The sequence below is a fragment of the Chiloscyllium plagiosum genome, unplaced genomic scaffold, assembly GCF_037043375.1.
Source record: "Chiloscyllium plagiosum isolate Xiang-an unplaced genomic scaffold, Cpla_swu_hap1 HiC_scaffold_18, whole genome shotgun sequence".
Classification (NCBI taxonomy): domain Eukaryota; kingdom Metazoa; phylum Chordata; class Chondrichthyes; order Orectolobiformes; family Hemiscylliidae; genus Chiloscyllium; species Chiloscyllium plagiosum.
The window spans coordinates 52,287,361-52,312,879 of record NW_028270156.1 but is presented as its reverse complement, the minus strand read 5'-3'; the positions used below and the strand labels follow the sequence as shown (position 1 = coordinate 52,312,879).

Sequence of the window (25,519 nt, the reverse complement as noted above, 5' to 3'; positions counted from 1 at the left end):
CTTCCTATTGGAACGATGTTGTGAAACTTGAAAGGGTTCAGAAAAGATTTATAGAGATGTTGCCAGAGTTTGGAGGATTTGAGCAATAGGGAGTGGCGGAATAGGCTGGGGCTGTGATCCTTGTAGTATTGGAGGCTGAGGGGTGTCCTTATAGAGATTTATAAAATTAGGATGAGCATGGATAGGATAAATAGACAAGGTATTTTCTTTGGGGTGGGAGAGTCCAGAACTAGAGGGCATGGGTTTAGGGTGAAAGGGAAAAGATATAAAAGACACCTAAGGGGCAATCTTTTCACACAGAGGGTGGTATGTGTATAGAATGATCTGGTGGAAGCGAGTACAATTGCAACATTTAAAAGGCACCTGGATGGGTATATGAATAGGAAAGATTTTGAGGGATATGGGCTGGGTGCTGGCAAGTGGGACTAGTTTGGTATGGGATATCTGGTCGGCATGGATGAGTTGAACCGAAGGATCTGTTTCCATGCTGTACATCTCTATGACATTATAACTCTTATTGAAGATGACTGGATTGAACAGACGTTAGGAGCTAAAGAGTGTAATAACAAGATCTATTTAGGAGGGTTGTCATGATCCAGTGATAGTGTCCCAACATCTGAGCCAGAAGGGCTGAATTCAAAACCCCCTGCTCCAGAGGTATGTCATTACAAGTGTGAACAGATTAACGGAAAATATCCACAAAAATCTGTTCACAGGATTCTAGCACTAAAGTATGGGAGAGAAAGGGATCAACAGAAAAAATACAGAAAAACAAAAACTACAGGAGGAATTTGCAACTTTAGTAAAGTAAAAACGAACTTCAAGCAGCTCCTGTGACATTCAATGTATGCACATTTTACACTTCACAGAGTTGGTGAAAGGGAATTTAAGCACATAAGATTACTAAATTAGAACTTTGGACACATTGTTTGTCCGACAATCCTGACACATGTTCTCTTTTTATATAATAAATGGAAGGGGGTGCACCTTTCATGGCTTAATTTTAAACTCAATCACTGTTACCATCTTCCACCTCATGACTTTTCAGTCCCAACTAATACTAGTTTAATATAACTATGAGCAAAAATAACTCTACTGGTTTTGTATATTGCATTCTTCACAAAGAAAAATGCATCACAGATGATATACACACAGAACTGATGCTACGTACTAAAGACACTAGAATAATACATATGTATTGCTTACACAATAGCTTAGTCTTTCACTCATTTTTTTTGGAAATAGTTAAATACTCTCTCATTTCCTGTTGTTCATCATCTCCTCCTTACTTACACAGTGTGTTTGCTTTTCTATTCTTTTTGTCAGATTCATACCTTTTGTCTGACTGCATGCCTTGGTTTTGTTGGCTGTTGCTGGTCTGTAGATCAGGAATATTTGCAAAGTCATCTTGTTCTGTCAAACCCATAACCAGGGAAAGGACCACCATCCGGCCTTCACTGAAGAAACCCATTCAGAGGAAAAGGGCAGGGAGAGAGAGGTAGGTAAGACAGAAAGATTCCAATATACAACAGTAGAGGTAAAACTCTGGTCTGGACTCAACTGCACCAAATGGGACTAGTTTAGAATTAAGGTTACAATGTAGATGGAAATTACAAGGAGTAAAATTTGGAGGTAAGTGTGCATGCCATGGAAGGTGTAAGTTAAAGGACACGTCCATTTTAGGTCCACTAGATAAGGAACATTCATGATCATAATTGTGCAAGTTCAGACACATGACTTAACAAACAAAATTAGCAATCAATTTTAAAACTTATTCATCGTTATTTCAAATGGATTTGATTTGAAACGAGAATTAATTTGCAAATGAAAGATTGTTCAGATTCTATTCCAGAATATTCTGGTCTCAGCTGGGATGGTGGTAAGGACACTACAATATGCCTCAGTACCTTGACCTAAGGAGGTTCCGCTTCTGAATGTTATCCAACTATTCCTGCTGGAAAGTATGAATGTGTCAATTTCAGGCGAGGACAAGATTGGACTCAGCTGTGATGCTCCAAGCAGTTGAGTAGTCTGTGTCAAGTATCTTTTCTTTAAGTTGCAAAAAATAAATTGTACGTTAGACAGATTTTAACTGAAGATACACGGATAATACTTAAACATGTAAAATGAACAAAATAGGTGTAGAACAGAATTGTCTCTGATTCCAGCTCCCACAAATCTTGTTCTCTGACTTCTGTTCGAAGTAATTTGGTTACATAAAGTACAGCGCACCTATTATGATGGAACTTTCTTCAGTTGGAGACCTTAAGCTCTTTCAAGTTAATCCTTTCTTTCCCTGAAGATGCTGACTCGACAACCAGTCCCACAGGTGCTTGCCACCTCTATCATCCAAGTAGCTATTAGCTATCCAAGATGGCAATTGCTGAAAGTGTGGGATGCACCACAGTTATGTCTAATCCTGTCCTTGCATATACACATTCCAGCGTGGTAGGATTCTTAAACATGAACCAGAGTTAACTTTTCCTCTTGTAGCCAAGAGTGCTGAGGCAAATCGGAGATGAATAGCTGAGAACAGCCTAGAATTTAAATGTGGGGCAGTCCTGGTCTGGATGACTCAGATCCAAATTTGTTGTGTTCCTTATAATTGAGACATCAGGATAGCTTATTTTCAATTAATTTCTTTTGAACCTCCTGTGAATTTCTTTTTGTTTTGGAAAAAATACCAGATGGAAAGCAGGTAACGATTATCACAGAAAAAAATATTCTGGGTGAAATCAGGGACCAAATGTAATGTCATAAAAGATTTAATAAATGCTTTGCACATTCATTTATAGTTCACCGGTTATTAAGATCTATTAGTGCACTTGAGAAGACAGGAGAAAATTGCTACAGATCACACCAGACCATCTCCAGGTGCAGCTGAAAGAGACACAGAACTAATTCTTACAAAACTCTGAAAATACAAGTTTTGAAAAATCGTATGAGTCAGAATTACAGTAAAGTTTCCATTGAAAAGGAGTTGTTGGTGCAGGCACGGTGGACTGAATGGCTTCCTTCTGTGCCATTAATACTTCTGTGATTCTGAGTTAAAGCCATTAGAATAAACTTCAAATCTGAGATTTTGTCAAGGAAATTGGTTTAAAACAAAAAGTGAAGGACATTGGTTAAATTTGTTAAATTCAAGTTGGCTCAGGATCACAATGGAGACTTCCAAAATTAGACAGTATCAATTCATCAGGACAAAGCACCAGTGGCATCTAACTCCATGCCTTCAATGTCTACTAAATTAATTGATATTTTAGCTTTCATGCATTCTTATTTTCAGGTAGCTCAGTGAAGCCAGCAAATCACATTCCAAGAGACTAATATATTGCACTGTGCTTAGTTAACATGCCATATCTGCTCCGTTATTAATTTTGAAATCACTTCCTTTCTGCTGTAATGTAAACGGGTGGCCCTCTGATGTAAGAAATCCTACTTTACAGTCAGAAATTATAACACTGAAGGTATCATGTTGCTTAACCTACAACAGTAGTGTAGTCCATATATTGTCTTTACCCAATACACTGTAGGTATTTACATGAAACTTACACTGGCAAAGGAAAAGGTTTGGGATAGTATTGAAAAATGTATTTAAGAACAACTTTCTATCAAATGTCTCAAAGCAATTTACTTCCAATTAATTTTTAATTAATTTAATTATAATTAATTACAACCAATTTTGAAGTGTGGTCACTTTCGTGATGTAGGAAATTTGAAAACCAGTTTACATATAGAAACCTCCCCACAAACAACAATGTGACCATGACCAGACAATTTCCTTTGATGATGATTTAGGGATATCTACTGGCCAGGACACCAGGAGTTAGCTTCCCTGATCCTCTTCAGATTTGAGATTATTAAATAGTAATTGAGTTATTGCTCTGTAAAGGAGAATTTGTTACAAATATTGATTTCCTAAACATATCATAGAACATCAACAAATTAGAAATAGATCAAACACAAATAGCTTCAATAAAGCTGAGTAGTGTGTTCAGGCACCATCGACATAGTGGAACCTTGACTTAGTTGACAGGTCTTATTGTCAATTTATTCTTCCTCTTCGGCAAAGCATACATTTACATCAAGAATTGGGATGAGGAAATGATTATAGATCTATGTTAATATTGTGTCATTATACCCAAATGAGTAGTTCTTAATTAAGTTAGCAAGCATATTGTAATTCATTCATTCCTTGTTCCATGGTGGAATATTTACCTCAAATGAGAACCAAAACTGTTTCTCCCAGATGGTAGATTAGTGTGCCTATGTTGACATGAACTTAGAGGTCATTCTCTAACCAGTAGCCTACTGGGATGTGATCAGTAACTGGTCAGTTCTCACATGACACAAACTGCAGCAAAACCATGAGCAATTTAAATAATTTCAGTTTCTGACTCACTGTTAATTTCTATTTTTGAATGGGTCAGTGAAAATGCTGTACTAAACAGCACTTAAAAACAGATCGAATAACTGGAAATGAAATAGTAACCTACAATTTTTTCTTGACATCACTTAGTTAGGATTTGTTTTGAGCATGTGACTGTATCCTTCAAACGTATTTTCTTTCCTCTCTCAAGGCTCCTTGTGCTACACACTACCAGAAGTTGGTTTGAAAGAAAGTCTCAAGACTTCCACACTGTAATGTAAACTAAACTAAACTAAACTCAATCTCTGCAAGTTAGTCTCAATCTGTTTTAACAAGTGATTAAGTTTCTTAGACTATTTTTCAAGCATTATCTTGGCTCTTCTACTGAGGTTATGGAGGGCAATTGGGAAAACCCAAGAGGAAATTAGGTATGCACTTTCACTATGTACTGTCTCTGACTTTTGAGAGAAGCTGCTAAAAGTTGGGATATTAGAATACTGTACAGAATTTGAAATGAAGTAAATTGATCTTGTTAATTTTTAATCTAAACAAAGTTCTTCCTCATCCACAATTAATGATAATAGGCTATACAATAATAACCTATTGAGATGAGGATAACTCCGATGTAAAGTTGAATACTGTGAGCATACATTTCAGAATTAGTTGTATTTTTCTGAACTGAGTTCAAGCGAATTTTCTTGATCAGTATACTTCAGACTCAATGAGAAAAGGGACATTGCTGGATCTGGTTCTGGGAAATAAATGAATCAAATAGATAAGTGTCAGTAGGAGAGATTTTGGGAACAGTAATCACAGGAACATATGACTTAGATTATCTGTGCAAAAAGACAAGGAGTAATCTGGAGTAAAAATACTTAGGGGTCTAAGTTCAATGGGTTGAGAACAGCCTTGTCCCAAATATTTGGAATCAAAGATTGTGAGGCAAACAATATAACTTAATGGGCAGAAAATAGCTTGGCTACATTCCCAAAGGAGGGAAAAGGCAAGACACTCAAAGCCAAATCACTGAGATGATAAAAAGTTAGCGAAACACATAGAAGACAGACGTCAGATTGATAGTACAAATGAGAAATGAGAGATAGAATGTTCAAAGTAATACAAGAAATGGGAGAAAAAAGGAGGGGGTCTGACTGGCAGCTAATATTGGAAGGAAATTCAAAGCATCCTACAGGTTGTAACAAGGGGAAGGTGGCCAATTAAAGACTGAAAGGACAATCTATGTATGGAAATAGAGGGCATGACCGAGTTTCCTAACTAAATTCTTTACCTCGGTTTTACTAATTCAATTAAGAACTGAGATAATTCATGGGCCACAGATTGTTAAAGGGGAGGCATCAGAAAGGCTGGCTGTATTTCAAGTTGACAATATTTAGTAGGACCTGATCAGGTACATTCTAGGATACTGAGACAAGTAAGGTCAGTTATCATGGATGTACTGACAACAGTCTTCCAAGCCTTGGAATGATGCCCTGGTTTGAAAATTGCAAGGCCACTCAATTTAATGTCTGTGGTGAGAAAACGTTTAGAAACAACCATCTGGGTCAAGATTTGCAGTCACTTGGACAAGGCAGGATTAATTAAGAAAAGCCTACACAGATATGTTAAAACCAACTCATCTTTAACCAACTTGTTTTTTTTTTAAGATGAAACAAAGAGGTCTGTGGGTATAATACAATTGATATGGCGGAGATAGACTTCCAAAGGCATTTGACTAAGAGTCCCATAACAGCAAACATTCAGTCTTTAAGGTAAAAGGGCCACTGGTGTCAGGGATATGAAATTGGCTGAGTGGCAGGAAATGGAGAATAGAGGTAACCAATGTAGATTTGGTCAGGAAGAAGCTATACACCAGTAGCCAGTACTGGGGCAACTGTATATTACTGAACTAGACATGGGTGTATTAGAAACAATTTCAAAATGTGCAGAAGAGAACTTTTAGAAGTAATGTGATCAGTGAAGAAGATAGTGATAGACTTCACAAAGCCATAACAAGGCTGATGGAATAGGTAGACACATGCCTAATGCATTTTAATGCTCAGAAATGTGATGATATATTTTCATAAGACTAATGTGAGACATTATAACGAATGATACAAAGTGGGCATAGGAACAGAGACACCTGTAGGCATATATGCCAAAATGTAACTGAAAGTGGCAGGCCATATTTAGGATCCTTGGCTTTATAAATTGGGTGATAGGTTGCAAAGAAAAGCTATAATGAACCTTATTGCTTAGCCTTGCAATGCAGTATTGTATTCAAATCTGGACTTCATGGTTCAGGAAGGCTTTAAAGAGACAGCCATGATATTCAAGCTAAGAAACAAACTCAGTTCTAGATGACATTTTAGCCAGATAAGATGGAGACAAGCAACAAGAAAATTATGCTGGAAGATAGGAAATATCCAGAACCAAGGGGACAAGGAAGAAAAATATGGCTAGGTAACAAAGAACTTGATAGAATAACAGATTTAGCAGCAGTAAGCATATGACAAGACAAATAGTTAAAAAGATGTGCACAAGTTTAGTTCTCTAGAAGTGGGTAAGGTTCATGCCAATAGACTCTGATAAGCATTCAGTGTCAAGATTAGAGTGGTGCTGGAAAAGCACAGCAGGTCAGGCAGCATCCGAGGAGCAGGAAAAATCGATGTTTCGGTCAAAAGCCCTTCATCAAGGCATTTGCCCGAAATGTCAATTTTTCCTGCTCCTCTGATGCTGCCTGACCTGCACCACTCTAATCTTGACTCTAACCTCCAGCATCTGCAGTACCCACTTCGGCCTCTGCAAAGCATTGTTTTAAGAAGTCTTAGCAGTATCAGGAAAATAAATGGGGAAGCAGTTTGGTAAAGATTTTAAAAAACTAAAATAACTATGCTATTTCTCTGAAATTGGATATATGTAAAAGAATAAGGAGTTAGGTTGAAACTTTGTTTTGACGTTTGTGCTAAGATCTTGCAAATTGTCAGCTGTTTTTTTGTGTAATAATCATACATTCTGTTGTTAAAGAACATCCGCAGCCTCATGTGAATATATTTCAGTGTCTAACCAGCATGTAATCAACTGTGAAAATTAAATCTGATCTCTCAAGCCAGGCTTCATTCTGGGATCTGCCTATTTAACTTTGTGCCATGCGTCAACCTAAGCCTGGACTTGAACCGGTTGAATATCTGTTCGACAACATACGCAACTCTGCACTGTCCAATAGTCAGAATACATTCACATTTCTACTCATACAATGGAGAGAAGGTCACTGACAAAGCTTTTGATAATGGCTAGACCTAGAAACTGTTGTACTAATGTCCTGCAACTATGACGATTGGACCCCAACAACTACAACCATTTTCCTTTGTGTTAGGTATGACATTGATCTGTGAAGTACATTCCCCGTTTCCCCAGTTGGGGTTGACCGAAAGCTTGCATTTGTCAAGCCTGGGATCTCAGGAGAGGCTGAGTTAGATCATCGATCATTCCCATTTTCTGTCAACCACATAGTTCGTCCATCTAGTTTCATTCATTTACACATTTTTCTAGTGGTTTTACAACAGGCAGAAGAAACTTAAGAATAAGCCACATTGCTGTGAATCTGAAGGCACATGCATGTCAGACCAGATAAGGAATGCAGATTTCTTTCTTTCCCGAAAGGACATCTCTGAACCAGATCAGATTTTTACAATAATCAATATTGTTTTCCATGGTCATCACCGCTAAGACTAGTTTAATTACAGACTTTATTACTTGAATTATGCTATGGTGGGGTTTGAACACACGCCACCAGAATATTACCTGGACTTCTGGATTGCCACTGCCTCCCCAAATATGTTTTTTCTTGAACCATTCACCTATTTTCTCACCCTTCATATTTTCTACTGAAAGATTCAAATTTTTCTTGAATGAGTCTGCAGCTATTGCCTCCATATTTTACATTTCATGTTGATAGAATTCTAAGATTATACTCTGTTTATAAATGGGGTAATTAAGGGAATTCTTATTTAAGTAATATGAAGTAAGGCGATGCACAACTCCTGGCATCATGCCGATTGCTTTTATTTTATATATTTTATCAAGAAAAAAATATGAAATGTATACAGAGGATTTAACTAAATTAAATTATGAATATTTGGAAATAGTTTCGTCCCAGGGAAGCTCATTGATACTCTAATCAGCTGAATGTCTGTGGGAGTTTGTGGATGTGGTTTTAGTAACACAATAGAATAAACAGGAGAACAGAGCACTTGGATATTTGAGCATAAATGGCCTGGTTACAACTTATGATTGCTCAATCATTATATTTTCAGTATTTTTTTCACAATGGGCTCAGAAAACAACCAGTTCTGACTATTGATACCTCCTTCACATGCCTTGCCATCCTTTAAACCTGTCAACTTAGTCAAGGTTTCATAAATAGAATGCAACATATCATCCTGGGTATGTAGCTGGATTAAATGAAACAGATTTGTTTGCCAGATTTATTTACAGCACAGGAGAAAAACATAAACCGAACAGGCTCATTGAACCATGAAGAAGTTCAAGCAGAGTCTCATTATGGGTTCAAACAGTAGTCAAAACATAACCCCAAATGGTCTCTTCTCTGAAAGGAATTAATCTTAAATCATATATGGTTGATTTAGTCTGACAATCTGTTCCATTGAATACTTATACTTTAAACTGTAGAATCCAGCAGCCAACAAAACAAAAATGATCTGTTCTCTGGCATTATTTCAGTGATAACTGTGATCAAAATCAAAAATGATCTCCTTTTTAAATACTTGCCATCTCAAAAATGTATTTACATTATTTATTACAGCAGATCTCCCACCCGCCACAACATGTTCAAAAATACAGGTTTTGGATTTAGACTGACCATTTGTTTGTCTGCATGAAATATCGGCCTTGGCTACTTTCTTTCTAGGTGATGTTTGTGTTTAAGCTTTCTAGCTTAAACACAAATACTAGGTTTCATTCAATTGATTATTTATTCTTCAGTGTTATATAGGAAAATGCTGACACACTTGCCATTGCTTTTCAGTCACCCTCATTAAACTGACGAACTGCTGAATTAAGGCAATCTGGAGACAGTCATGTTATGTTTCAGGCAGAAGCTTCCAATGCTGTTTTTTGAAGTCCCTTTCTTGACATCGTGACTTGAGAATTTGTTCAGACATTCCTGATACCAGGACAGACAATTCCTAGTAAGAAATCCATTTTAAGCTACATCTAGAGTTCAGCTTGTTCCAAAGTATGTAACATTTTAAAAATGCACAACTGAAATGAGTCAGTAAGGACTTGGAGCTGGCCTTTATAAACCTTTAGGATTGGGGTTCTGTAATACATTACACCTATTTTGATGTCAATAAATTCTGAATGGTAGTCTAATGAAATTGCTCCATAGAGGTTTTCTTCCCATGCTTGACTTTTAAATAATTATGACTTCCTTGGGAACTCAGCAAGAAAGAACATTTCCTATACTGGGTAAGGCTTTGACATAGAAATTTTTAATAGAGAATAAGAGATGTAATTTTTGTTCCAGCGCAGTGGCTATTGGCTTGAGTTCCCACTACCTCCATAAAGAGAACTGAGGCTGAGTACACAGAAACTGCTGGGCACAGAGAGGGGGCTGTAGGAAAAGCCAGTTTCAGTGATCTGGAACTTTGTTGCAACAGTTTAAGAAAAAAACTAAATTAAAAAATCCATCCTTTCCCTCTCACCGCAAACACATTCATGCTCAAGCTGTGCCGACCTATACAATGCACCCGCCTACCCCAATGACCCCATAAAAAGGTTTCATAGTTGCTGACTTATTCAAATAGTGTTTTTTTTCCAAGGCCCAGGAATTTGCCAAGTAATGGGAAAACGCAAGCAACATAAAAAGTGCATTCATGTATTAAATGCACAAGTCATCCTGCAACAGAAAAGTGAAAGATTAACCAATCTTTCAAATGGGACAGCACATCAAATAAATTGATCTAAATGGTTGACTGGTCGTCCCTCTTTTGGACGCTGTCATTGCTGTTATGACGTGGAGGTGCCAGTGTTGGACTGGGTTGGACAAATTACTTCCAAATAAACCTGCTGAACTATAACCTGGTGTTATGTAATCACTGTTATGTACTTCTAGCACTTTCAGTTTAAATCACATTGACTTACGTTCATATTGGAAATACAATGGCCATTTTTAAGGATATGGCTTCCTATGAAATTGCTTCACATTTAGGAGAGGTAGTCAGGAAGATTCTGTATTGTTCCACTCAAGATGCTTTTAAAAGTAAATACATAAATGAGGCTTGAATGTCTTAGTGAGTTGATGAACAACTATGGGTGATATACTTACAAAGGGGCTTATCACAACCACAACTTCTGAAAGATATTCCGTAACAGGGTTATCTAAATCGTAGCATGTCATTTGTTTGAATGTGTTCCAGGTATGAAATGGTAAAGAATTGCACTACTCAAAGAAAGTGAGAAAAAAGCTAAAGTAATCAGGAGTAGGGGTAAATATCAATAAATCTAACTAACAAATTCAATTTAATGTTACGTCAGTGTATATGTCATTGATGTAGAAGGGTTTTTTAAAAAAATCATGTCTTCAACTTTCATTATCTTGCTAATAAAAATGGTATAGATTTGGAACATTAAAAATGATGGATGCACAAAGAAAACATTAGCAACAACTGGGTTGCTGCAGAATTTATTACTATTGCTTTATTGCAATAGTATTCCAAAGTGCGTTGCAGCTTGAACATCTTTTTTTTGTCAGAAATAAATTCTAAGAAGAATGGAGGATGGGAGGTCACCCAGAAGAACATTAGAGTAAAAAGTCCAACAATGGCATCAATGAGGCTTTAAGCTCAATTCATTTGTAGCAAAAGACAAAACTAATCACCGTACATATCGAACTTGTTAACCTTTGTAATGAAAAGAATATGGAGCCAAAGGTTCAACTTGTGCTCTAATAGGCTACCCATAGTTTCAAAACTTTGGGTTCAGCGATAGACAGAGGCCAGCAGTAAGTAAAAAAGGATGGCAGGTGGGACCATGGGAAGAAAATATGGCATTGGCTGCAGGAGTTTTGTTTGTTTATATTTAAGAGGAACAGCATAAAATAATCATTTGTATGAATGTGGATCATGTTGATCCCTTAGGGCTTCTCAAAATGAAGTTATTGCTCAATTATTTTTTGTCCTTCTTTCCCAACCCCTGAAATACACAGTACAAATGAAGTTTTCTCGGACTGGAAGCTTCTCACCAGGGGTGTTCCACAGGGATTGGTTCTAGATCATCTTTTGTTGCCATTTAGATTAATGATTGGGTGAGAATATAGAAGGCATGATTAGTAGGTGTACAGATGACACCAAAATTGGTAGCATAGTACACAGCAAAGAAAGTTTTCTAGTGTTACAAAGGGATCTTGATGAATGGGTCAGTGGGCTGAAAAGTGGCAGATAGAGTTCAATCTGGATAAATATGCGGTATTGTATTTTGGTACAACAAACAAGGGTAGGGCTTATACAGTTAATGGTAGGGTGTTGGGTAGTGTTGTAGAACTGAGGGACCTAGGGATTCAGGTACATAATTCTTTGAAGTTTGCGTCACATAGAGATAGAGTGGTGAAAAAAGGCATTTAGCATCCTTGCTTTCGTTGCTCACTACTTTGACTATAGGAGTTGGGATGTCCTGTTGAGGTTGTACAGAACATTGATGAAGCCTCTTCTGGAATACTGTGCCCAGTTCTGGTCACCCAGTTATAGGAAGGACATTATTAAGTTGGAGAGAGTTCAGAAGAGATTTATCAGGATGTTGCCAGGTAAAGGCTGGATAGGCTGGGACTTTTTTCATTGGAGTACAGGAGGTTGAGAGGCGATCTTAGAGAAGTTTATAAAATAATGAGGGGTATGGACAGTGTTAATGGTGATTGCCTTTTCCGTAGGATTGGGGATTTCAACACTAGGGGGCACATTTTTAAGGTGAGTGGAGAGAGATTTCAAAAAGACATAAGGCACAAATGTTTTACACAGAGGGTGGTTCGTGTGTGGAATGAACTTCCAGAGGAAGTGGTGGATATGGGTACAATTAGAACATTTAAAAGACATTTGGAGAAGTACATGAATAAGAAAGGTTTGATGAGATATGGGTTCGAGCAGGCAGGTGGGACTAGTTTAGTTTGGGATTTTGGTCAGCATAAACTGATTGAAGTGAAGGGTCTGTTTCCATACTGTATGACTCTATTATGAACTTGGGAACAGAGAGATTCAGGCTAAGATACATGTACATTGGATACAACACCATTTCACAAGGCAGTGGAGGTCCATAACTTAGGACAGTTTAGTTCAGAGAACAATCATTAAATAAGCATACAATACTTTGCACTCAGGGGACTGAATGTTAGTAGCTAATAGTATCAGGTTTAGCTGTGATCCCCTTCACATTTGACCAGCCTGCCAAGAGATGGCCTTTTGGACCTACATCCCTGTTGTTGGTGTTGGCTCTTTAAGAGCATTACAAACATAAACTGACTCAGCAGAAAGCATCATCTTACAACTTGGTTTCCAAATTTGTCAACACAGAAGCAACTTGAGGAAATAATCGGAATAGGCATAATTTTCCTGGTGACTAAATGAGCAGTGTGGTACTCGGGAATCATTAGTAAATCCAAACTCAATGTGTCCATCAGAATACGTGGAGACCTAACACAATGTAGAAAAGAGCACAGAAGGGAATTTTACCCTAAGCCATAGTTGATGTGAGGTTAGCCAAATTGGTGAAAAGTAGAATATTTACCAATATCAATGCTAACAATAGATTCTGACAGGTGCCACTGGATACGCAATCAAGACTGCTTGTTTGAGAGATTTTCCTTCAATAGACTGGATGTGGGGTTGTTTTAGCCCCAGATCTTCTGATAGACTTTGCCTAACATATTACAAAATTTAGAAGGTGTCATATAGTGAGTAGAGTGGATTCTTTTTGGTTATATGTCTTACTGAGCTCTGTCTCTTCATTAAAATTTAAAAATATAAAACATAGGTATTAAGTTCTTTCCTATCTGAAGGATGTTGTGAAACTTGAAAGGGTTCAAAAAAGATTGAAAAGGATGCTACCAGGGTTAGAGGATTTTAGCTAAAGGGAAATGTTGAATAGGCAAGGGCTACTTTCACTGCAGCATCAGAGGCTGAGAGGTGACCTTATCGAGGTCAATAAAATCATGAAGGGCATGGACAGGATAAATCGACAAAGTCTTTTTCCTTGGGGTCAGGGAGTCCAGAACTAGAGGGCATAGGTTTACGGTGAGAGGGGAATGATATAAAAGAGACGTAAGGGGCAACCTTTTCACACAGGGGGTGGTACGTGTATGGAATGAGCTGCCAGAGGAAGTGGTGAAGGCTAGTGAGATTGCAATATTTAAAAGGCATCAGGATGGGTATATGAATGGGAAGGGTTTGGAGGGATATGGGCCGGGTGCTGGCAGGTGGGACTAGATTGGGTTGGGATATCTGGTCGGCATGGACAAGTTGGACCGAAGGATCTGTTTGGCTGCTGTACACCTCTATGGCTCTATGACTGTAAGCTACCCTGAAGCAGTGTTTTTTAGAGCAGTAAGACTGCTATTTTCTGTAGATTGTTAAGGTGCAAAGATGGCCTTTAGTAGGGAAGTGTGCTCTTCCTGTCAGATGTGGGAGATGAGGGAGATGTTACTGATGATTATGTCTGCAATAAGTGTGCATGGTTGTGAATCCTATCAGATTGCATGGATTGGTTGGAGTGGCAATTAGAGGCAATAAAGAATTTGCAGGAGCTTGGGGATGTGAATAACTGGCAGTTAGACGAGGAGTGGAAAGGCACAGATATAGTCAGGTAGATGGGTAACCGCCAAGAAAGGTAGGAGAGGGAGGCAGGTCATGCAAGAATCTCCTGTGGCTATCTGGTACCAAGGCTGGCTCTAATGTAAAGAGTGGCATGTCAGGTTCTTAGTGATCGATTGTGATAGGGGACTCTCTCGTCAAAGGCACAGACAGATGTTTCTGCCGGAGACAATGAGAAATCACACCAGGTATGTTTCCTTCCTTGTGCTAGGATCAAGGATAAATCGGACAGAGTGAAGCATATTCTCAAAGGGGAGTGGGATCTGCAGGAGGTCATTGTACACATTGGAACCAACGACAGAGGAAGGAGAAAGGATGAGATTCTGAAGGGAGAATATAGTAAATTAGGTAGGAATTTAAGGAGGAGGCCCTTAGGGTTGTAATATCTGGATTATTCTTAGTGCTATCAGCTAGTAATGGTAGTAATGGTAGGAATAGGAGGATAGAGGAGATGAATGTATGGCTGAGGAGCTGGTGCAGGGGAGAAAGGTTCACATTTTTGAATCATTGGAATCTCTTCTTGGGTAGAAGTGACTTGTATAAGAAGGACGGATTGCACCTGAATTGGAAGGGGACTAATATACTGGCAGAGAGGTTTGCTAGAGCTGCTTGGGAGGATTTAAACTAGTAAGGTAGAGTGTGGGATCCAGAGTGATAGTGAGGAAAGAGATCAATCTTAGACTGGTACAGTTGGGAAAAGGAGCAAGTCAAACACTCAGGGCAGAGAACAAGGTAGGACTGATAAATTAAACTGCATTTATTTCAATGCAAGAGGTCTAACAGGGAAGGCAGAAGAACTCAGGGCATGGTTAGGAACATGGGACTGGGAAATCATAGCAAATACAGAAACGTGGCTCAGGGATGGACAAGACTGGCAGCTCAATGTTCCAGGATACAAATGCTGCAGGAAGGATAGAAGGGGAGGCAAGAGAGGAGGGGATAAGGGATAGCATTACAGCTGTACTTATGGAGGATATTCCTGGGAATACATCCAGGGAAGTTATTTGGGTGGAACTGAAAGATAAGAAAGGGATGATCACCTTCTCGGGATTGCACTATAGACCACCAATAGTCAGCGGGAAATTGAGAAACAAATTTGTAAGGAGATCTCGGCTATTTGTAAGAATAGGAGGGTAGTTATGGTAGGGGATTTTAACTTTCCAAACAGACTGGGACTGCCATAGTGTTAAGGGTTTAGATGGAGAGGAATTTGTTAAGTGTGCACAAGAAAATTTTCTGATGTATCTACTAGAGAAGATGCAAAACTTGACCCACTCTTGGGAAATAAGGCAGGAGAGGTGACGGAGGTGTCAGTGGGGGTGCATTTTGGGGCCAGCGACCATAATTCTATTAGTTTCAAAATAGTGATAGAAAAGGATTGACTCGATCTAAAAGTTAAAGTTCTAAATTGGAGGAAGGCCAAACTTGACAGTATTATGCAAGAACTTTCAAAAGCTGATTGGGTGTGGATGTTCGCAGGTAAAGGAACAGCTGGAAAATGGGAAGCCTTCAAAAATAAAATAATGAGAATCCAGAGACAGTATGCTCCTGTTAGGGTGAACGGCATGGCTGGTAAGTGTAGGGAATGCTGGACAACTACAGAAATTAAGGTTTTGGTTCAGAAAAAGAAGGAAGCATATGTCAGGTATAGAATCAGAGATAGAGTGAGTCCTTAGAAGAGTATAAAGGCAGTAGGAGTATACTTAAGAGAGAAATCAGGAGAGCAAAAAGGGGACATGAGATAGCTTTGGTAAATAGGGTTAAGGAGAATCCAAATGGATTTTATAAATACATTAAGGAGGAAAGGATAACTAGGAAGAGAATAGGACCCATCAAAGATCAGCAAGGCAGCCTCTTTATGGAACTGCAGGAGATGGGGGAGATATTAAATGAGTATTTTACATCAGTGCTTTCTGTGGAAAATTACATGGAAGATTCAGAATGTGGGGAAATGGATGCTGACATTTTGAAAAATGTCCAGAGGTGATGGTGCTAGATATCTTAAAATGCATAAAGGTTGATAAATCCCCAAAACCTGATCAGATGTATCCTAGAACTCTGTGGGAAGTGAAGGAAGTGGGTCCCTTGCTGAGATATTTGGATCATTGATAGTCACAGGTGAGGTGCTGGAAGAGTGAAGGTTGGTTAATGTGGTGCCACTATTTAAGAAAGGTGGTAAGGAAAAGCCAGGGAACTATAGACCAGTGAGCCTGACATCAGTGGTGGGCAAGTTGTTGGAGGGAATCCTGAGGGACAGGATTACATGTATTTGGATAAGCAAGGACTGATTAGGGATAGTCAGCATGGCTTTATGCATGGGAAATCATGTCTCACAAATTTGATTGAGTTTTTGGAAGTAGTAATGAAGAGGATTGATGAAGGCAGGGCTGTGGATGTGATCTATTTGGACTTCATCAAGACATCAACAAGGTTCCTCATGGTAGTCTGGTTTGCAAGTTTAGATCACATGGAATACAAGGAGAACTAGCCATTTGGATACAGAACTGACTCAAAGGTAGAAGACAGAGGGTGGTGGTGGAGGGTTGTTTTTCAGACTGGATGCCTGTGACCAGTGGTTTGCCACAAGGATCGGTGCTGGGTCTACTACTTTTCGTCATTTATATAAATGATTCGGGTGTGAACATTGGAGGTATATTTATTAAGTTTGCAGATGACACCAAAATTGGAGGTGTAGTGGACAGCGAGGATGGATACCTCAAAGTACAACGGGATCTTGATCTAATGGGCCAATGGGCTGAGGAGTGACTGATGGAGTTTAATTTAGGTAAGTGCAAGGTGCTGCATTTTGAAAACGCAAATCAGGGCAGAACTTATACACTTAATGGTCATGTCCTGGGGAGCATTGCTGAATAAAGAGACCTTGTGGTGCAGTTTATAGTTTCTTGAAAGTGGAGTCATACGTAGATAGGATAGTGAAGGCAGCATTTAGTATTCTTTCCTTTATTGGTTAGAGCATTGAATATAGGAGTTGGGAGATCATGTTGCGGCTGTACAAGACATTGTTTAGGCCACTTTTGGAACAGTGTGTGCAGTTTTGGTCTGCCTCCTATTGGAAGGGTGTTGTGAAACTCGAAACATTTCAGAAAAGATTTACAAGGATGTTGCTGGGGTTGGAGGGTTTGAGTTACAGTGAGAGGCTGAATAGGCTGGAGCTGTTTTCCTTGGAGTGTCAGAGGCTGAGGAGTGAGGCTTATAAAGGTTTATAAGATCATATGGAGCATGGATAAGGTCTTTTACCTGGGTTGGGAGAGTCCAAAACTAGACAGCATAGGTTTAGGGTGAGAGGGGAAAGGTTTGAAAGGGACCTAAGGGGCAACGTTTTCTTGCCAAGGGTGGTGCGTGTATGGAATGAACTGCCAGAGGAAGTGGTGCAGGCTGGTATAAATACAGCATTTGAAAGGCATCTGGATAGGTACATGAATAGGATGTGTTTAGAGGGATATAGGCCAAGTGCTGGCAAATGGGACTATATTAATTTAGGATATCTGATTGGCATGGACGAGTTGGACTGATGGTCTGTTTCTGTGCTGTACATCTCTTTGACTCTCTTTCACGTGAATGATATATTGATACATGAGCAGCATGATCAGAGATCTCTAAAGGCTATAGGGCTTACTCTCTTTTTTTTTTAGGGAATCTATTTTCATCTTGGGATATATTGTTGACAGAGATGAGATAAGCCAGATCAACAGAAAATGAAGGCTGTTAAGTTCACGACTTGAAAAAAAATTCTTGACATAGCAAAGCAATTGATAAACGTTTTCTCACAATTAGCAAAGAAGAATGAACCCTGAAGCAACGAATGAAGATGATGTGAGAATGGTGCTGACACTCATGTCCACAGGATGCTTTACAAAGGAACAAGAACATGTTGACATCCATTGATGTCCTGGGCCACTACAATTGATCATTTCTAACTATTATAGTTGTTTCATTTTTGGGTAAAGAAGCAGTGCAGTTTCAGGAATAACAGATGCATGGAGGAAGCTACTATAATAAGCTTCTACTGCACTGTCGTACAAAGAGAGTCACAACGCAGTTCTGGAGAAAGGGAGATATCTTGGTCACCTGGGCTTGCAAGAGATTTCCAGACTCTACCCTTTGTGTCAAATTCTTATAGAAACAGATCACAAAATGTTGGTCTCTATCTTAGACGAGGAAGTGTTCACGAGGATGCCATTAAAGATACAAAGATTCCAAATCTGCCTTGAGGTTTGCCTATGAGACCAAATAGGTGCAGGGGAAGCTGCAAAGAACAGCAGATGCACTCTCCAGAGTGATGAGTAATTTTTGTTAGTGAAACTAAATCACACTGTGTGGCCAGCAACTCAGAATAAGCTCAAACAACTCTGACAGGAACTAAACAGAGTATGAGAATATGTTATCATTCATCAAGGTTGTATCAAAACGTGACCAGGTCAAATGCCTTGTTGGTGACTACAAAGACAAGTGTTCATCATTAGCAGCATCTCCTGTTGTTTGATAAAAGGGCTAGTAATTCCAGCTTCACTGTGGAATGATATATAAGATAGATAAGATGCATCAGGCAAACTCAGGAATTACCAAGTACCTTGACTCATGTAATAGTGTGGTGATCATAAATCTCAAAGGCAACTGAGTACCTCATAGCTAAAAGAGAAATTTGTGCTATTTGCAACCAGACACTGGACAGAGAAAGACACTGAACCCCACTGTTTTTCCCACCAGACCATGCAAATAAATAGAAATCAACTCATTAAGGTTGGATAGATGGTCTTACTTTGATTCTTCTGGCTATACTTCATGGTGTCACCACCAAAAAAGCAGTTGTCAGGGTATTGCATAAAATGCTTGCTGCATATGACCTCCCTGACGTATCAGACAATGGATTGCAGTTTGCAGCCACTTCCAAATTTGAACATGTAAACACTTTCTTACAGTAATCAGGACTGAAGGGGGAAGCTCAGAAACTGGGTCGAAATGGTCAAATACCTTTAGAAAAATAATTCTGCTTTTATGCAGTGTTGTTAAATTACTGGACTATCCTACTCCAGCATGGCTTACTGCCATCAGAATTACTGGTGTGGAGAAAACTGAATATTGAACTCTCTTTCCTATCAAAGAGGTTGATTCCAATGTTAAGTCTGCAGGAGTAAAGAATTGCTTGTAAAATTGAACTTTGAATTTAATTTTGAAAGTTATATTTATTTAATAAATGATCATTGCAAATCAACTTTGCCAGAAATGAGCATCAAGTGTCAATCTTAAGACAGAGTTAAGTTGCCACCTAACAAACAATGGATATTCAGTGCAGGGAAAAAAAATTAGTAAGCTGCAGATCCAGTCTCAGTTATATTGCAATGGAACAATGCCAGAGCAAATAGTCACTTCTAATTGGATAATCAGAGAAAGCAGCAGAAAGAGAGACTATAGAAGACAATCGTTAACTAAATGAATTTTATTTGTTGAAAAAGAATCTTGCCTCTTTTGTATTAATAAGTGTAAGAAATTGTGCTGAGATATGTAATTAAAATAGTTCATTTGGAGTGTACAAAGCCAGGATAATTGTTGAATTCATCAAAACTGCATCATAATGGTAAATAGATGCTAGAGGCAAAATTAGCCTTCACCAGCTCATCAGATGAAGACATGACAGTTCAAGGGCATTCCAATGTAGAAACTCATACATACCTGCCTTCATGAATAATTGTCTGTTACAGAGTTAATGCTAATGCTGCATCAAATATGTGCTTTCTTTCAACTTCTGAAAATGTAAAGAGCATTCAAAGTAATTTTCATTCTTTAGATATTTGATGGGCTTACATGCTTGCGCCCATTATCCAATTAGACCATTCCACCATGGTGCACATGATAGCAAATGGAGGAATAGTGCAGAAGAATCATGTGTGATCCACACTTACTTTTTAAGATGCTGTGTACACAATGATAGTTTTCTGTTTTTGTTGCATTCGCATGCATACAAACTTTAATTAAGGTGCATTTGACAAAACACTAGTTGATGCATGCATTTGAATACACTGGACAGCTTTCTTCAGCTAAACAAAAGATGACCTGTTTTTTTTAAAAAAAGGATGAAGAATAATCTCTGTGCTTCAAATGTCAAATGTGTATGTTTCAGAAGACAACTAACCACCAAAGTTGGGAAATTCCATCAACACACGATCCAGGACTGTGTATATATTTTTAAGGGGCCATACAATGTTAGAAATTAACATAAACAATTTGCAATCGATTTGGTCTGATTTATCGTCTTCTCTCGAAACATCAGTTTAATAAGCGCTCTCAGCATGTGAACATTGCAATTAAGGCCAGCATTGATTTTCCACACCTAACTGTTCTTGAACAGTGGTGGTGAGCCTAATTCTTGCTTCTGCTAAAATTATGGCATTGCTCAGCAAGAGCTTTCTGACAATACAGTGTCCTGTGAATTTTGTCTCTCCGAAACTAATTGTTTCAATATTGATAAATTCTGGACCTATATGCTGTGTCCTGGATCTGAAGTGAGAAAATTTTCCATCATTGGTAGGGCTAAATTATGGCTGCAGCGAGATTCTCGGCCATAGATTTGGTGGTTTGTCCATAAGATCCTGTAATTCAGAACATAAATCCGATTCAATTTACAGTTTATCTTGCGAAATCCCAATGTTCAGACACGCTGCTGTGGGTAAAGTTAGTAAAACATGGTTGGAGAAATGAAAGAGATTCTCACGCCTTTTCAGTCCAATTAAAAGTACAAGCAGATTTATAATGGGGGAATATGAAAGGCTTTTTTGAAGTGGAAAGGAAAAAGAAAAGACTTACAGGAAAGACTTCATATCTAACCCTCGATTACGGAGCTGTCCCATCACGTAGTCCCAGCTCCCAGGATTGGAGCGGCTGCGGCCTCCGGCTGTACGATTGCGTGAGCCTGCCGTACCAGTTGGCCTGTGCTGGGCTCTGTAGGGAGACCTGCTGCCGGAGGTTGTCTGCTGTTGGAACTGAAGCTGCCCAAGGCTCTGGCTGGTGGTAGGCTGGCTGTGGGCAGGTCTATGGTGTTGCAGCGGCTGCTGGAGGCTCTGCTGCCTCTGCAGCGTCCGAGGTCGTGGGCATTTCGGCTGTTGATCGCTTGGTGGTGTAGATATGTGTTCTAATGTGGAGGCTGCTGATAAGGTCGGCTCATCCAAGCTAACAGAACAGCATGACAGAAGAAAGGAGCAGAAAGAAAGAGTAAAGGGAGAAAACAAAAAGCAAAGCACAGTTAGCGAAGTCACCTGCAGTGAAGTTCAGTAATGCGTCTCGAGTTTGTAGGATACCTGGCTTTACAATGTCCTTATAGATTCTTAACACATCATTTCAGGTAGACGACTCTCATTTCCTGTAAAATGCCTTAACACATTACAATGTCATCAACTCCAATTTAAATTATTCTTGTTTTTGCCCTCCTCATCATGATCAGTCTGGGTCTTGCACTAGTTGTTGGAAGACAACAGGTGAGTTAGGCTCAACTCAATGCACTTAAGTGGTTTGCTGAAAATAAAACAGCTTGAGCTATGCAAAAAAACATCCTTCCCCCAGCACTGGCAGGTAGTTGTAAGCAAAACCAGCAACAGGACCAAAATTATTGATAGCATTTTGGGGTGTTAAACATAATATAACCCACGGGTGACAAACATTATTTCCAGAAATGACTTGTTAAGAGATGCTTCAAAGAAATGACAATTGAAAGTATTATTCTGCAAGAACTTACTTTAGTGGCATATTTACACCTTGATTACATTTCCTTATTAATTTATTTACACTAAACACTCCAGAGCACTTTATTTGTATGGTAATTGTGTTTTTTCAATGCTAGATGTCAAGAAAAAAGCCTATAAAATTGGGGCAAGATTAATCAGCGGTTATCTCCTTAGTGTAGCTACATAAAGAAAACAATATCAAACAGATTATAAATTAGAGAGAGAAAAGGAAAGAAAGTTAAAGTTGCTGTAGTTATTTTGCAGAGGAAATTTGATCTTTGGTCCTCCATTGATTGAACAACATTTGCTTATAAAGAAGTTTACGAGCAAACTTTTATATTTCAATGGACTTCTAATACCTGTGGAAGATACAAAATTTTAAAGACACAGTCAACACTTATTCTAGATACCTAACAATATGATCAATTGAAGCATTTGTTACAAAAGCACCTTACATACTCATGAGAGAGATTTCCTGCAGGGAAATCTGTCTTGTGTTAGCTGCTGTCACTGAACCAGCACTGGGTACACTTGCTCCCCAGCCAAGAATTCAACATAAATTACCCAGAAGACACATCTATACTACAATCCACTGTTACAAGCAGGTTGCAAGCTATCCCAAAATATCAACTTTGTCTTAACACTGCAATTACTTTTGGTGCCCAGGGTGAAAGGGAGAATGATCTATTTTTGAAACTTTCATGTGCGTAAGATAGGCATAAGAATCTTGTTTGTTATTTTTAAATAACAGCTTGAAATTTTATCAGTGCAGGAAATAATTGGGCAGAATTTCATTTTTTTTTCGCATTGAAGTCATGAATTTTAGTAAGGGAGATAGAACACTTTCCATTCCAAGCAACCTGTGTTAGATCCACGTACTTCCAGTTTTGGTATAGCTTTCTTCTACATATCGTAAAACTCCCTCAGTAAAGCTCAACCAAAGGAGTGTATCTCTATTGCACTTTCTTCATTTCCCACATGAACAATTCTGTTACCTTTCAGAGTAGGAAGGCCAATTAATACTAAATTGGAGTGGTTTTGTACTGTAGGTTAATATCCACTAGCAATTGAATTATGAATTCTGAAACTACATATCATAGCAGTCAGAGCAAACTTCATTCCATATGCTTGAGTAGGACCAGATTAGATATGAAACATCATTGTCTAACGTGCTGCACCCACCTATCCTGTTTTTGATCCAGTTTAGTGCTGGTTCGAGGCTTGTCATTGCAAGCTGGGACCAAAAGTGTGCTTCCCATACATGAAGTGTGAATATGTTAAATTTGAAGAATTAAATATAAAAATAAAATGATCAATCTTTATATCACCACTCTAAGTTCATTGAGAAGCAATCTGCAATTGGGTCTACTAAACTTATACCCAATGTAGATCACAGATTATGAAATAATTTCCATTCAGTATTATGATTGTTCTAAATGTCCTTTTTAACTTGCCAAAGTATCTATTCAAATTTAAATTTAGATTTTGAGCTAAGTCAACGGACACCGTGGGTACATGAATAAGGTGAAGCACATTTTCTTTTCTTCCTTTCCCATTTCCTTTCTCCCCACACATCTCTAAATACAATTAGAAGACATTCAATATCTTGGCATTGCCATACATTGCACATTTAATGTTACTTTTCAAAAAGATCAGCAGTAAGCAGAGTCTATGAAGCTGCAGCGTGCAAGAGTCTATGAAGCTGCAGCGTGCAAGAGTCTACATGCTTAATAAGAGGTGAGAGTTAGGTAGGCATATGACAGCAGAGTCCTCAAGGTGAGGTTCACTTTAGTCCACATACAAGACTTTAGACTAGGAGTACTGTGAAGTCATATTTCAGTTACATCTGTTACTTGACATTTATTTTCCGAGGGGACAATTGTCGATTTGCAAATTGAAATAGTACCAGCCTAGAGATCATAGGCCATAAAGTTTAAAGTGAATTAAATTGCTCCCCACAGCACCAAATCTCACTCAAAGCATGTACACATTTCAAAAGTTAGATGTGAAATTGTGAGATTCTCACCAGGCCACTGTACACTTGCTGTCAGTTGCCAGTACTGCTTAAAACAGCATATATATGAGGCAGCTGGTACAAAGAACAAAGCACAAAGCAGCACCAACACTGATGATGGGGATAAACATGGCACTAATTGGCAATTATGCACTTATTTTTGATTGTTAGCGTGTAGCACATTTATATCAAACAGAGAACACACACATATGCTGTATTTCAGGGCTTCTGCAAAGGCACAGCAATAAATGTCTGAAATGAGTATTACAGGAATAGAAGAGTTTAGAATGTTAAGGCTCATTTTCAGGATCACAAATTCACACGCTCATTCATCCATTAGAAATTGGATTGAAGTACCAGTATAATTTATCATGCTATAGTGCTGTTCATCATAGTTCAGCACTAATTGCAATTGTATTCCAAATACGCAAAATAATAATTGAAATGTTAATGTTGTTCAGAGATTAATTTTCTTCATTACGTAAAATAAATATAAGAACTATTCAAGAGGATGCACATTTGATTCCATGAATTTGCAGATTTGTGAATGGCCCTAAATTAATATACTAACTCAGCCCTAAGACCCAGGACATTATAAATCAAATGTTAATACTCTTAAAATTCTAATGGTTTCATTTGATACACTCTCTTGCACTATTACTTCCTAAGGGGGGGTCCTTACTGAAAGGAAGGCATGAGAACAACGTTCAGCACATGTGCTCTGATGTCAAAACAATTAGCAAAGATCATGGTTTTGTTTCAAATGAATCAACCATAATATGAACCTATCCCACATATTAGCACATCTCTCAAATTTTATTTTTAGTCTACTTGTGCAATTACTGGTTTTTGCTGTGACACACAACTTTAATTCTCACAATGCCAATAATCCACACAACATCACAAGGTACTTCACAGAAGAGAAACAAACACTGAGCAGCAAAAGAAGAATTGGGAGAAATAACTGAATGCACAGTTGAAGAGGTAGACTTTGAAAAGAAGGAAGAGAAATAAGAGATTGAGGGGATCACGGAGGAAATTTAAGAAAATATGCCATAAGGTTGAAGTCTGTGGCACCGCAATACAGCAGAATACCACAGTAACTAAAGTTGGGGCCTGCTGAACACTGGTTGGGATGTAGGGCTGGAGGAGGTTGATGAAATATGCTGTGTTATATTGTCAAAGAATTAGTAAATAAAAAGAAGGATTTCAAATTCAATGGATTACGAGCTTATAAACACAGGAACATATATGAAGAGCACTTTACGGTACAACATGGTAGCTGAGAAGTTTGAGAGAGTTTAGAAGCTTTATGTAGGATGGAATCTGCCAGAGAAGTTAAGATGACAAAAGTTAACAAACATCCTTTGTAGTAGGGATACATCCAGAATGGAGGTGACCAAAATTATGGAATTTGAAGCAAGCAGAATTAAGGATAGATAGGATGTCAACTTTAAACACAGCTCATGGATGAGTAGGAGCTCAGCCTGAGATTGCAGACATCAGTCTTTAATGGATTTACAGA

The 25,519-nt window shown here is 38.5% G+C and overlaps 1 protein-coding gene across 5 annotated transcripts in view; it reads right to left on the bottom strand.

Moving 5' to 3' along the window:
* Positions 1–25,519, bottom strand: part of LOC122557864 (synaptotagmin-7) — a 688,014-nt gene that overhangs the window by 160,931 nt on the left and 501,564 nt on the right. For 3 of the 5 annotated variants that reach the window (XM_043706001.2, XM_087996612.1, XM_043706004.2), the window contains 2 exons: positions 21,067–21,429; positions 1,335–1,457 (listed from right to left, as the gene is read on the bottom strand). The exons of 1 other annotated variant lie outside the window; for it this stretch is intronic. In XM_043706001.2, the coding sequence (XP_043561936.1) occupies positions 1,335–1,457; positions 21,067–21,429 (486 nt within the window). The remainder of the gene's footprint in view (positions 1–1,334; positions 1,458–21,066; positions 21,430–25,519) is intronic. One more of the 5 variants, XM_043706003.2, reaches the window with a different exon arrangement.